Source organism: Marmota marmota, unplaced genomic scaffold, assembly GCF_001458135.2.
Source record: "Marmota marmota marmota unplaced genomic scaffold, marMar, whole genome shotgun sequence".
In the NCBI taxonomy this organism is placed as follows: Eukaryota; Metazoa; Chordata; class Mammalia; order Rodentia; family Sciuridae; genus Marmota; species Marmota marmota.
Genome location: NW_026000349.1, coordinates 233,245 through 246,941, shown reverse-complemented (window position 1 = coordinate 246,941; position 13,697 = coordinate 233,245). Strand labels below are relative to the sequence as shown.

The following is a 13,697-nucleotide window of genomic DNA, read 5'->3' as shown; positions in this document are numbered from 1 at the left end:
TTTGAGTCCCCGTAGCCGATCCTCATGCGATGGAAATCCTTCCTCCAGGTTCCGGAGCACCCCACTATTGCTGGAAATTCCTAACAAGATAGCCTTTAGCCGTCCTGACTTGTCATACTCCCACACAGTGAAGCAGCACACGGGGGCAATGCACTCCCCTCCCCGCCATCTTCCTCTCCTCCCTAGTCCTTTTTTATATTATATTTAGAGACAGGTCTCACTGAGTTGCTTAGAGCCTCACTAAGTTGCTGAGATTGGCTTTGAACTCATGACCCTCCTGCCTCAGCATCCAAGCTGCTGGGATTACAGACATATGCCACCATGCCCAGCTCCACAGTTCTCTCTTCTTTTTTTAAAGAGAGAGAGAGAGAGAGAGAGAGAGAGAGAGAGAGAGAGAGAGAGAATTTTAATGTTTATTTATTTTTAAATTTTCGGCGTACACAACATCTTTGTTTGTATGTGGTGCTGAGGATGGAACCCCGGCCGCACGCATGCCAGGCGAGTGCGCTACCGCTTGAGCCACATCTCCAGCCCCAGTTCTCACTTCTTAATAAAAGCTATTGTCATTTCTTTTGCTTCATTCTTCCTCTTAATCAGGCCCCAAATCTCAGGCATCATCTCTCAATTCTCAAAGCCCAGGTCCACTTCCCAAACTGATTGTTTTTTCTAGCCTCAAACAGATTCAGAACCTGTGCTCCCCACCACTGCAGCATGAGCACCTTAGTCCAGACCCCATCCTGCCTCAACAGTTCCTTCTTAGAGTCCTTCACTCATCCTATCCTAACCTCACAGCCTTCCCTATAGCCATTGCCCTGCTCTGATATGCTCAAAATGCTTCCATGAGTCTTTTGTGTTAAGTACAAGGTAATCAAACTAGATTTCAATGGGTCTGTTTTCCAAAATCAGATTCTCAGTAACCAATCATAAGAGCTCTGTATTACCTGAGTTGCATTACAAGGAAGTCCCCTCTGTTTAACCCCTTAAGGAAAGTAACTTTCTAATAACCCCTATGCTATATGTTCTCTTCTTTCTTCTGCCCTTTTCTTCCTATAAAGCCAACCCCCTTTGCTCAGTTCATTGAACATTCATTGTTCCCAATTCTAGAATGGCAAATGAAAGCTTATTGTATCTTTAATAAGACAAAAAATGACCCCATGTCCCTAGCAAAAAGAATAGAAAGCCATATATTTAACACTGGCCTAGGAGAGCTAGGCCAGCCCAACTTCATCTCACATCATTTATAACTGTGAATGGCTGAATTCTGGCTTCCCCAAAACTCACATGTTAAAGACCTAACCCCCAGTATCTCAGAATGTGGCTACTTTTGGAGATAAGTGTCTTCAAATTGGTCATTATGATTGCATGAGAACCTTGAAGGTCCTCACTCACTGGTGTCCAGTTAAGAGGAGATTAGAAACTGGCACAGAGGGAGAAGATGGTCATCTACAAGCCAATAAGAGAGGCCTTGGAAAAACAACCTTGTGGAACATCTTGATATCAACTTTCAGCCTCCAGAACTAGAAGGAAATTAATTTCTGTTGTTTGCCTCCAGTCTGTGGTATTTTGTTTTTACACCAAAATCACCCAGTTTCCTTTCCCCTTATCTACTAGGTTCTGTCTCTGTGGTCTCTCTGATGTTCCACACACACCAGGAATGCTCTTGCTCAGGGCCACTGGCTGCTCCTTCCACCCAGAACTCTTCTGCAGATACATGAGGTCTCACTCCAGCTCACCTGTCACATGCTTGTGGTCTTCCCTGACCCTCCTACTATTTAAAACAGCTTCCCAACCCCATTACCACTTTCCTTCCCTACACTCTTATTTCATCAATCTCGATAACATTTCTTTGTTTGTTTATAATTTCCCTCTAACAAAGAAGTAAGAAAGCCTGCTGATGTATTCTGATTTCCCTGAACCAAGAATATATGGTAAACAGAAGTAATCATATATTGAATAAATGAAAGAACTTTACCTTTTCAGGAGCAAAAGAACAGCATTTGTAGTGCTCAAATCTAAACCAGTTGTTGGTTTATCCAAAAATAAGATGGGAGGATCTGTGATCAGCTCCATTGCTATCCTGGTCCTTTTTCTTTCTCCCCTAGATAAAACCTAAAGCACAGATTATTACATTATCAGCAAGAATGGCACAGTCAGTATGATTGTTGAACAGTCCTGACAGAAATACTTTATCTCATTGTCCTAATTATTGTGAGCAACAAATAAATGAACACGGGGGAGAAGAAAGAAGTTTCTCTTAAAAGTGAATAAACTGAGGGTCAGAGCAGAGCTGCTAAGTAAGTGCCGAGACTGGATGTGAAGCCCATGCTTTGAACAGTCCTGTATGTTTTTAAGTATATTTAGGTTTAAGATAGTCTATTAGAACATGAAGAGTCATTGCCCTGACATAGTGAAATTATAGCCTAAAATGGGAGAGAAAGATAGGAGAGGAAAAGGGGAAAACTTTATGGTGATTTATTAGACTTCTAACAAATTCCCACACTGTTTTCACCAAAAGTCCCCAAGTGGACTTACCAAAAATAGGTACATTTAGAGCCAGGAAATGTTCACTATCTACCAAAAATAGGTACATTTAGAGCCAGGAAATGTTCACTATCTACACCTTTTCAGTTTCTACAAGGTTTTCCATACTGACATTGTCCATGCCATAACTGAATGCAGAATTTCTACTTTACCTTTTCAGACTTAAAAGAAGACAGGTTATTCAACAGGGCAAAGGGCTTTCTCATTCGAATGAGTCAATGTCATTCTGTGTGTGAGTAGAGAAGGAAGGTTTTAGGTAGGCAGAAAGTTAGAAGCAATTATGAAATTCAGAGTTCCCAAAGAGTCTCTTAACAAGATTCAAACAAGGGTGCTATTGACAATTGAACTATAAAAGGCATTTGGACACAATTTGGAAAATGTGTACAAATTAACATGAGCTCCATATAGATGATGATGTAAATACATTACTCATTGTGTTAGTTGATAATGGTATTAAAACAAGGAAGGCAATGTTCTGGTTTGTTGGAGATGCATAACAAGAGGTAAAATATTTTATTTATATATATATAATTTCTATAAAATACTTCAGTAAGAAATAGCTATAGTAACTAAGGAAGAAGATATTAACAACTGAGAAGTCTAAGGGAATAGAATTAGGAATTTACTCTTCTATTAATGATTCAACAATCACATTATAGTAAGGAGAATATCTTTTCTGTTTTTAATTAACTTTCTAAAATTTATATATACAGCAGAATGCATTACAATTCTTCTTAAACATATAGAGCACAATTTTTCATATCTCTGGTTGTATACAAAGTATATTCACACCAATTTGTGTCTTTATACATGTACTTTGGATAATAATGTCTATCACATTCCACCATCATTTCTAACCCCATTCCCCCTTCCTTCCCCTCCCACCCCTCTGCCCTATCTGGAGTTTGTCTATTCCTCCCATGCTTCCCCTCCCTACCCCATTATGAATCAGCCTCCTTATATCAGACAAAACATTTGGCTTTTGTTTTGAGGGGATTGTATAATTTCACTTAGCATTATCTTCTCTAACTCTATCCATTTACCTGCAAATGCCAAAAGTAAAAAAAAAATGAACCATGGAATTCAATTAGATTATTTGAATATAGGCAGTCAGTGACTACCTCTGCATATTTTTCCAGAAAACATAAGCAAGAAATTTAAGGCTGTGAGTGCTTAATGTTAAAGAATAGAGTAGAATCCCACAGAAGAAACTCAAAAGTCAAGTCAATAAACAGATGAAAAGCAAAGACAACTCAATCACTAAGTACACAAAAAATAAATGGTAAATAGTGGAATCCTAGGGTTATTCTTCCATAACAAATATATTTCACATGCAAGAATGTCCACAATAATACAGGAAGCAGAAGCCAGTAGAACCCCAACTTTCATTGCTTCTAAGTCAGGGAGTTCTTAAGGAGGTGAACCATTTACAGTCTAAGTAGCTCATTATCATACACAGCTTCAAATGTCTGCTCAGCAATCCCTGCTTACAGACTGTTCAACTGTTCAATAGTGTTAAGTTGATGCATTCCACTCAATTTTTCTCTCTGATGCCTAAGTAGGCATTAACTGTTTGTCACACTTCACTCATTGTCACACTTGTTAACAACTGTACCTCTCAAAACTAAAGAAGCCTGGAATATAGATCTGAAAATAGGACTGGCAAAGGAAAGGAAAGAAAGGAGAGAGTGAGGTGGGGATAAGAAAACTGACAAAGAAAGGCTCCAAAAATTCTTGGTGACTATATGAATTAAAAGTAAATTATAATTTGACAAAATACAATTTTGAAAGAAAAATTAAACATACAAAGCAATAATCCTTGGATTCTTGTCATTTATCGATTCCAGAAATTCACCTCAAAAAAGTCATGGAACAAAGGCCCCAGGAGGAAGAGAAAGAAAACAGCAGTTAATAGCAGGAAGAGAAACAGGAAGAAGAAGGGTTAGTTCAAAGACATCAAATGAGCCATGACTTAACAATGAGGGTGGAAAGGGTCCTGTGAGGAACACTCCCCACACCAAACCACACTCCATTCCTAGGATACAGCCATTATTAAGAGTATTTTTCCACTTAATTTCCACCTTCATAGTATGTAAGTAGTCATTGTTCTCATCATTACAGAAAGCAGCCACTTTTGACCCCACACATTTTGGGGAACACACATTTAGGTCACAGCATCTACACAGGAGGTCATCTTTCATGGTTATGATACTATCAGGTTTTTTCACACTACCTTGGAATCTGCTACTTTATCCAGGTCTAAATCTTCAATGACTTTTTTGATCCTTTCATTTTTTTCATGATTTGTCATAGCCATTGGAAGCCGAAGAGCCGCTGAAAACTGTAAGTTTTCTCTCCCTGTCAGGGTGCCCATCACGATATCATCCTAATGCAATTTTTTTTTCATTTTTGAAATCAGAAATCAACATTTTCCCTTTACCAAAAAATGTTTTATTTTTACTTTCCATTAGGAAATTGCCAAATATATTCAAAAATAGAATAATATAATAAACTCCACATCTTCAAAATTCAATTTCATTAATTATAAACTCATGATCAGTGTTGTCTCATCTATAATTTGAAGAAAATTCCAGACATCATAGTACATAGTTCTATATGTATATAAAACATAACCACAATATGATTATCATATGTAAAATTTGTTAGTGATAATATTTAATATCATTAGATTTCCATTCAGTTTTCCCTATTTCATACTTGTTTCTTTACTCTGTAATGATTTTAGATGCTTAATAATAAATCTGCTCCAGACTGGACTGACTTCTCTCTGGGGCTTTTTTTCACTAATTTTCTAAGTTGAGTGTAATTTTCCCTGTACATGTGTCTTCTTCTGTCTCATTTTAATCTCCTCAGTCATATTTCAGTATATGCAACTTAATCCATGATCTATAAAAATAACATAACCAAGGTAAAGTTCAAGCTAATAGTAAACTTTCAACTATACCAATTGCAGTGACCCACATAAAGATAGCTGCAGAGTCCAAGGAAGTCATTTTCATCCTCAATCTGCACGCCAGGTTTGAGCCCAGGTAATCATGCCCACTAGAACCAGATACAGCCAGGTTGCTTTGTACAAGGATTTGCAAACACATCTTCTAGGGAAAGGAAAAATGCTAGAAGGGTAAAAAGGACAACTGTGGACACTTGTAAATTATACACAAGCCAGAATTGATAACATTGTCCAGGGTCATTTTCCAAGTCCTCCTTGCTTTTCCATTTAACTCTTGAGATGGAAGATTATGAAAGCTGGTGGAATGAATATTGGTTATGTGAGCATGTCACATAAACAACTAGAAGCATAATAACCTGTAAGTAAAGAGTATGCTCATACAGATGAAACAAAAAAGGCAAATCTACGAATTCTTACCTGAACCACATAACCCAAATTACATTTGAAATTATCAGATTGAGGTGCTCCATTGATCAAAACATCTCCAGATAGTCCAGATGCATCTCTCCTTGCAGCTAAGATATTTAGCAACCTATAAAAGGACATATACGTTACAGATTTCTCTCCTCCATTATAGGCCATATCTCTCATATTCTGCTAAACTTAGAAAATTTACTACTCCAGAAATCTGAGGTTTAACTAAAATTATTTATATGTGCATGTGTATGCTTAAATTCTCATCATCTTTTTGTTGTTACTGTTGTTGTTGTTACAAGAAAACCCAAAGATATATAAGCAAAGCCATGTTGGCTGATCCAGCACAGTCTTCCCAAATGAGCTTCTAGCTGTCTGAATTTGGTGGATCCAGCTCAGGCAATGTGCTTCTTTACAAAAAAAAAAAAAAAAAAGAATTATTGTCTTCAATTATTCCTTCAGCTCCATCTTCCCACTTTTATCATTATTCCCTTTCTCCCCTCTCCATTCACTTCTTTTTTTTTTTTTAAAGAGAAAGAGAGAGGGAGAGGGAGAGAGAGAGAATTTTAATATTTATTTATTTTTTTAGTTTTCGTCAGACACAACATCTTTGTTTGTATGTGGTGCTGAGGATCGAACCCGGGCCGCACGCATGCCAGGCAAGCACGCTACCGCTTGAGCCAAATCCCCAGCCCCTCCATTCACTTCTAATATGGCCAACATCACCATATCAATTGTTTAGTTATGCCCTAGTAAATTTTAAAAAGTCATCTTAGAAATCACACGACAACTACACAGAAGTGGTTGAGACATATTTTCTGTTATACTCACAAAGATTTCCCTCGACTTTGGTGTGCCAGAATAGCATTGAGACCAGGTTTCATGATTCCACTGTAAACACAAAAGCATGATGATTTATTGTTCTACTTTAAATGCAGTACTATTTACTTAGACTCTGCAATGATACACTCAAGGAAGACTGAAGAAATTGCAGACAGAAAACAAGCACCAAATCAAAGAAAAAAGACTTATTGGTTAACAGAAGTCTAGTCTATGAAGGATGTTATTATTAGTCAATATTTATAAGAAAGATGGATCAGGTCCCTCTAAATTCCTTTCAATTATTCTTTAAACCATGATCCTTTTTGTACATCTATTCTGTTTACAATAACCTCAAAAATAAAATAAAGTACTGGGAATTAAATTAACCAAGGAGGGGAAAGACCTCTATAATGATAACTACACAATATTGAATAAAGAAACTGAAGAACTTAGAAAATAGAAAGACATCCCATATTCTTGGATAGGTAGAATTAATATTGTCCAAATGGCTATACTACCAAATGCAATAGACATATTCAATGTGTGTAGGTACCTGCATACATACACTCCCTAGGTCTGTCCATTTAGAAGGCACAGGAGCAATGACACCCGAATAGCAATGAGTGTTCAAATCGCCCAGATCATGTTTTCTCAATACCATTCTCCAAAAATAAACACTGGAGGATTCCAGGACTGGGAAGGCAAGTATACAATAAATTTGGAACTTCTTGCTATGCCAAAGAATTAAGAGTGGCGGGATGAGTTAAAAAATAAAAAATTAACCTGTCTTGAAAAATTTCCTACTGACTAAATCAGCAGCAATAGGAGTATGAAGATAAATAATACTAATGAAGCATTACAATTGAGTGTTATTGTATAGAATACAAATCCATACTAGACACTGTGGTACACTCTTGTAATCCAAAGACTCTTTATGCAGATGCAGGAGGATTGCAAGTCCGAAGCCAGCCTGGAAAATTTAGCAAGATACTGTCTCAAATCAAAATATAAAAGGACTGGGGAAGTAGCTTAGTGGTATAGTAACTCTTAGTTCAGTCCCTAGTAAAGGAAATTAAAAAAAAAATACAATCCATGAGTCTATACAGTAACCAAAATGAGAAATGATGAATGAAGATTTTTCCTATTATTGGAATGCAAATTATGAGACAATGAAAATAGGAACTCACACTTTATCAACGATCATAGTGGTTGCTGATCCACACAGGAGTCACCATAGTGGAAAGAAACTCAAGTTTAATGAAGAACAAGATTCTGGAGTAATATCAGAGTATCACCACTCATATTAATCAAGTACAAAGAGGAAAATGGTGATCTGATGGTGAAGTTTGATGGACAGCAACATAACCAGGTGATCAGTTTTAACATCACCTGGAGTGGGATGGGACTAGAAAGTACCAGGATGGACAAGACTGCAGAGACACGATGTGGTGGTTAGTCACTTATGTGGGGAACACAGTGAAGAGTGATCCTCAGGACCTCTCCTGCCTTCACTCTGAGGATACATCATTTCTTAGTTGCTTCCAGAAAACAATTGAGTGATTATACAGGACAGGAATCATTTTTCTAGAAAGTAGTACTAAAAGAACTAGGGATAAAGGTGAATCATGTGATTCACAAAAAACAGTAGTAACAATGGACACAAATGAGACACAATGATGGGAGCAACAGTGCAGTGTGGACAGTTAGGGAATCTGGTGAAAGGGTTATGCACATGCAGCTTTACATCTCAAATTATTTCAAAATAGATAACCAGACCAATTTCTCAAACAGGGTGAAGAATTTTCCTCACAATTATAGGACATCCACACATCTGCTGGAATGGAGAATTTTTTTCCATAATATTTTTTTAGTGGTCAATGGACCTTTATTCTTTACTGATTTATATTTAGTGCTGAGAATTGATCCCAGGGCCTCATGCATGCAAGGCAAGCACTCTACCATTGAGCTACATACTCAGCCCTTTTTCAATAATTTTAGAATTGGTAAGAGAAAGCTCAAATGCTAGATATGGATAAAAACTAAGCAAAATAAAATTCTAAGAAAGTAGGGAAAATTAATGAATTCTCATGATCAATTTTTGTCTTACTGTCTTCTTAATCAATGAACAGAAGAGCAAAAATCCAAAGAAAAAACAAGATTCTCATGACCTTTTCTTGAAATATTGTCATAATTTTCAATAATGATAGTGCTATTCAACACAAACCAAAAATAAGATAATGAGAGTGACCCTTCACACACCAGAGACTATTTGAGTCCAGCAGATAGGAGAAAGTTTGGAAACACTGCAGCCAGAAAAATATGACCTTCTCTTGAATAAAAAACCAGAAATGTGAATAAGCATGAAAACCAATGTTTGCTATGTTTGTAACAGTAAAAACAAAATAAAAACTTCAAGACTTACTACATTTTATAAGTCTAACAAAGCACAAAACAATGGCCTCCTCCTTTGTAGAGATGCACACCACTAAGCCATAAACTCAGTGTGAACTCTTGAATAGAGGAGACCCTTAGTATACTGAGTCAGTAGTCTCCCAGGTGAAAAAGATAAGCAAGAGGAATTGGGAGTGTGGCTCATGGGGAGAATGATGACCCAGGGAGCACAAAGCCCTGGGTAAAGTCTGTAATCCACACTCCTCCATGCTCCAACAAATAAAAAAATGGGGGGGAGGGATAAAGTGAAGGGCAAGGTAAATATACATTCCCACAGTATGTTTGAACATCTATTCAAATTGCATGTGGGCAGTCACATTACTTTCTACAAAAAATCTTGTCAGCATTTCACAAGTCAATTTTAATGAGTTAGTTTTCATGAGTCAATTTTAATTCATTAAATGGAGTCATTTTAGTCCTAGTTTAGTCAAAAGGAATGAAAGCATGTGTCTATACACCAGCACAAAGACTGAAGCACAAATGCTCACAGTAACTTATTGGTATTAGGCAAAGCCTTTGAAGCCTGAGATAGGTCATTAAAGTGGTCTTTTAAAAAGTTCATATACATACTTGATATTTGATAGTAATTTTTTCTCAACTGTTTTCCCACAAAATAGAAAGCCACTCTTCACTTTTTCCTGATAGCAGATGTTATGGAAACTTAACACAGCCCCTTCAGGAAATGTCTTCAGGTCACTGGAGGTCATCTCAGGGAGGTCACTGTTGTTTCTTTGTAAAAATGGGATATAATCCTGGTCATTACTGGAAGACATCTTGACATATTCTGCCTTTCTGTAGAGGGGGAAACAATGTAAGTTGATAGTCCATATAAATGTGATTGTAAACCCTTGCTAATATATTTAAATCAATTCTGTTTTAAAGTGTGCTGCACTAGATTACTTTCTAATAGTCAACCCACATCACTATGATAAGAACAATCTTTGAATCCATAATGGGAGGAAAAACACCTTTGAATCCTCAATTCAATGAAACACTCAAAATTAGATGCCAAATAATTTCCTGATAATTAAAGAGTACCCAAAACTCATAATGGAGGGAAAAGACAGGTGAGCGTTTTACGTGCCTGGTGTAGTACTTGAAAACATAGTATGACACAACTTACATTGAGGGATAGCCTACACCATCATCATGTGCCACATTTTTTTTTGAGTTTATAACATTGTTATTATGAATACAAGATTAGTCAAGCAGTCAAGCACAGGAGAAAGCTCTCTGAATTTATAATTCTAGACTTTATATTTCTGGTTGTTATGCACTTTCAATCAGCTGAGAAAGTAACATCATAATTTTTCACAATGGCAAATCATTTCCTTAATGGTCATTTAAATTCTAGCAAAGTTTTAAATTAACTATGAAAATTATTAAGTAAATCAAGCCAATAGTTAAGAAGCTCCATACTTTAAAGCAAAAACTGAATATTACATTCATAAAGTAGATTTAAAGCATTTCACTAAATAAGTTGCAAAAGACCCCTTAAAATATTTAATTAGATAAGACATTAATGTGAACTGGTCTTGTGCAAGAGGTTTGAAATATTACCTGCAACAAACCTAGCTTTGTTTTTGAAAAGCCAATGTCATCCATGAAGAAATTTCTCTCTGCCCCTAGTTCTTTCAAAAATAACCAAATGCTAAAAAAGAAATGAGTAGAAAAGTGAGGTAGTACACTCAGTCCTCAAGACTATGGGGTCAGCAAACATCAGGAAACAGAAGACTGAGAAAAGCAAAGTTATAAAGCTAACTATCAGTGATGCACAGGCATACATATTAATATTGTACTTTCCTCTAACACAGTGCTAAGGCTTTACGGAATTATAAAGGATAAAGGCATGTGGAAACTAGTCACTGGAATAAACCATGATAACCCTTTCCTTACTAGCATATTAAAATTATATCACAGAACAGAGAACTAATATGATAATGAGACAGGTAGCCCATGAAGACTACTTCTTCTATGATGAAAAGAGCCCAGGTGGGCTCTAAGACTGCACCTCTATATGAAATGACATCACTGAGTTTCTGCCTACCCTATATATGCAATAAAAATACACACACACACCAAAAAAAAAACAAAAAAAAAAACAACAACAACAAACTGTATATTTCTCTCTCTTAATGAATGGACTCTTAATCCCATTCCCACCTGCTGCCTTCCCTATATTAGAGCTTAAGAATCAAAGCCTTCTTCCTGTAAAACAGTGTTCCTGCCTGATTTTACTTTGGGGGAACACTGGAACCTGCAGTACTGGTAACAAAAATGCTGTGTACTTCAGTTTGAAAATACTAAATGTGCAAAATTAGAAAGTGTGTGAAAAATCTAAAAGAAAATGATCCTACTGTTTTAGAACTGCTGCCTATTAGCTAAATGCAATCCTTTTCTTCAAGCAAAACAAAAGAGATGTATCCAAAGAATTAAATCTGATCTCTAAAGATAATTCACATTATTATTAATCAAAACATGACATCTTCATTCCTGAAGTGAGTTTCATATTTTTGTATTCCAAATTTCCAATAGCAATGGTAGATAAAGAAAAAAAGAAGACAAAACAAGAACAATTTCAATACCTATAACCTTTCCAGGAATTCCCACCCTTAGGCCTTTCCTAGAAAAGTCCCAAAGATTCCTAAGCATGTATGCCAGTATTTAGATTATGATTCCATTTAGCATTAAAATGGTCTTCGAGTTCAGTCATAGAGTAGTAACTTTTGCCCTATCTTTCTCTTTGCTCTAGCCTGTCTCCTCTGTTTAAAGTAAATAAAAGAATAATATTAACAGAAATATCTCCTTTAGCTTTTCATTGCAAAACTATAATTTCTAAAAATCATATTTGCATTTGAAAATCGAATTGCATTTGAAAATTGAATTTTCACTTAATATCATAATATCTAGTTATTTCAGCCCTTTGGATCTCCTCACACCCTATTTTCAAAGATTCATATAGAATAAAAGACTAAATCATAATTAACCACAACTACTATAGCCACAAGCAAGAAATCAAGAGCAATCACCTTAAGAATTAGATTTGTAGAACTTCTCTAGGGATGGTAGATTATTGTAGTGTTTTTCTTCCTAGGTATGGAAGCTCATCCCATGGAAAATCAATGTTTAAGAGATGGTTTTATTCAGGGTTCAAAAAATGGAGAAGGAGAATATTTACTCATAAATCAGTTTCTCGACTCTAGAGGTTACAAATATAGGATAAAAATAATGAGGAAGGGGGACAGGTTACTAAAAATGAGGAATATCTATATCTTTTCTGGGAATAGGAAAGATCTTCAACAAACTCAAATCCCACCTCTTTTCACTCTTTTTATGAAGCCCCCAAGGAAAGTAATTGTTAGAGATCAAGGCCATCTATGGAGCCAAAATTCCTCTAGATGTCTTTGGTCACTTGTTCTTTGTGATCATGCTGGAAAGATTTCAGAGGAGTTGCTCAGAGTAGCTCAGACATGAGTTTATTAGAAGAGACAGGAAAAAAAGGAGACAATGGATCCTCTCAAAGAAGAGAGGGAAGGTGCAGCCCTCCTGACCTCTAATTTTATTGGGGATCCCAGGGAAGTTTCCAGAGTCACACCAGGTCCACCTCTTGACTTCTCACTGATAGAAGGATTGCATTAGACTATCAAGTCACCACTGCAAATGGTATTTTGCCATGAGGAGACATTTTAATATTATAACAATATGTTAAAAATTCAAAGCAACTCTGAGTCACTTTGGCCCATGCTGACCAGTTTTAATTAGAACTTGTTCTTACAAATTTTATTGATAGTGTGCTTTGCTTTTAATTTTTCTGTCTCTCTCTCTTTCTATTTTTTAAGAAGTGTCATTTAAGATCACATTTTCTTTTTTAAAAATTTATTTTTTTTATATAAATATAGCAAAGAATGTACTTTGGCATATTACACATGTAGGGACTATAACTTATTCTAATTAGGATCCTATTCTTGAGGTTGAACATGATGTAGAGTTACCCTGGTCATGCATTCAAATAAAAGGCTAAGAAAGTATGTCTCATTAATTCTACTGTCTATTACCCTCCCTACTCCCTTCCCTTCATTCTCCATTGTCTGATCAATGGATTTCTATTCTTCCCTTCCCCATTCTCCCTTGTTGTGGATTAGCATCCACATATCAGAGAGAACATTTGGTCTTTGGTTTGGGGAGACTGGCTTATTTAACTTAGTATGATATTCTCCAGTTCCATCCATTTACCTGCAAATGCCAAAATTTCATTCTTCTTTATGGCTGTGTAATATTCAATTATTCTGTCTTATTGAGTCCTGGAATCTGCCCTGTATAAAAGTCACAAAATCCCTCCTTCAGAGAACCTGTGTTCTTTTTATTAGCAGGAAGGAGTCTTTGGCCCTGCATTTCTCAAGCAGATAAAATGTTGTTTACTGATGAATCTTAGGCCAGACAGAGCTGCAGGTAAATTGCTTTTAAAAAGAAAGCACATGGGGGGTCAGCACAGTTTATA

General features: G+C 36.3%; 1 protein-coding gene across 1 annotated transcript in view; it reads right to left on the bottom strand.

Annotated features, from left to right (window-relative positions):
* LOC107160720 (broad substrate specificity ATP-binding cassette transporter ABCG2-like) overlaps positions 1–9,972 on the bottom strand; it is a 40,904-nt gene extending 30,932 nt beyond the window's left edge. The window contains 5 exon segments of the mRNA XM_015507355.1: positions 1,973–2,109; positions 4,775–4,927; positions 5,930–6,044; positions 6,758–6,817; positions 9,770–9,972. Coding sequence (XP_015362841.1) covers positions 1,973–2,109; positions 4,775–4,927; positions 5,930–6,044; positions 6,758–6,817; positions 9,770–9,972 — 668 coding nt within the window.
* Between the last annotated feature and the right edge of the window lie 3,725 nt (positions 9,973–13,697).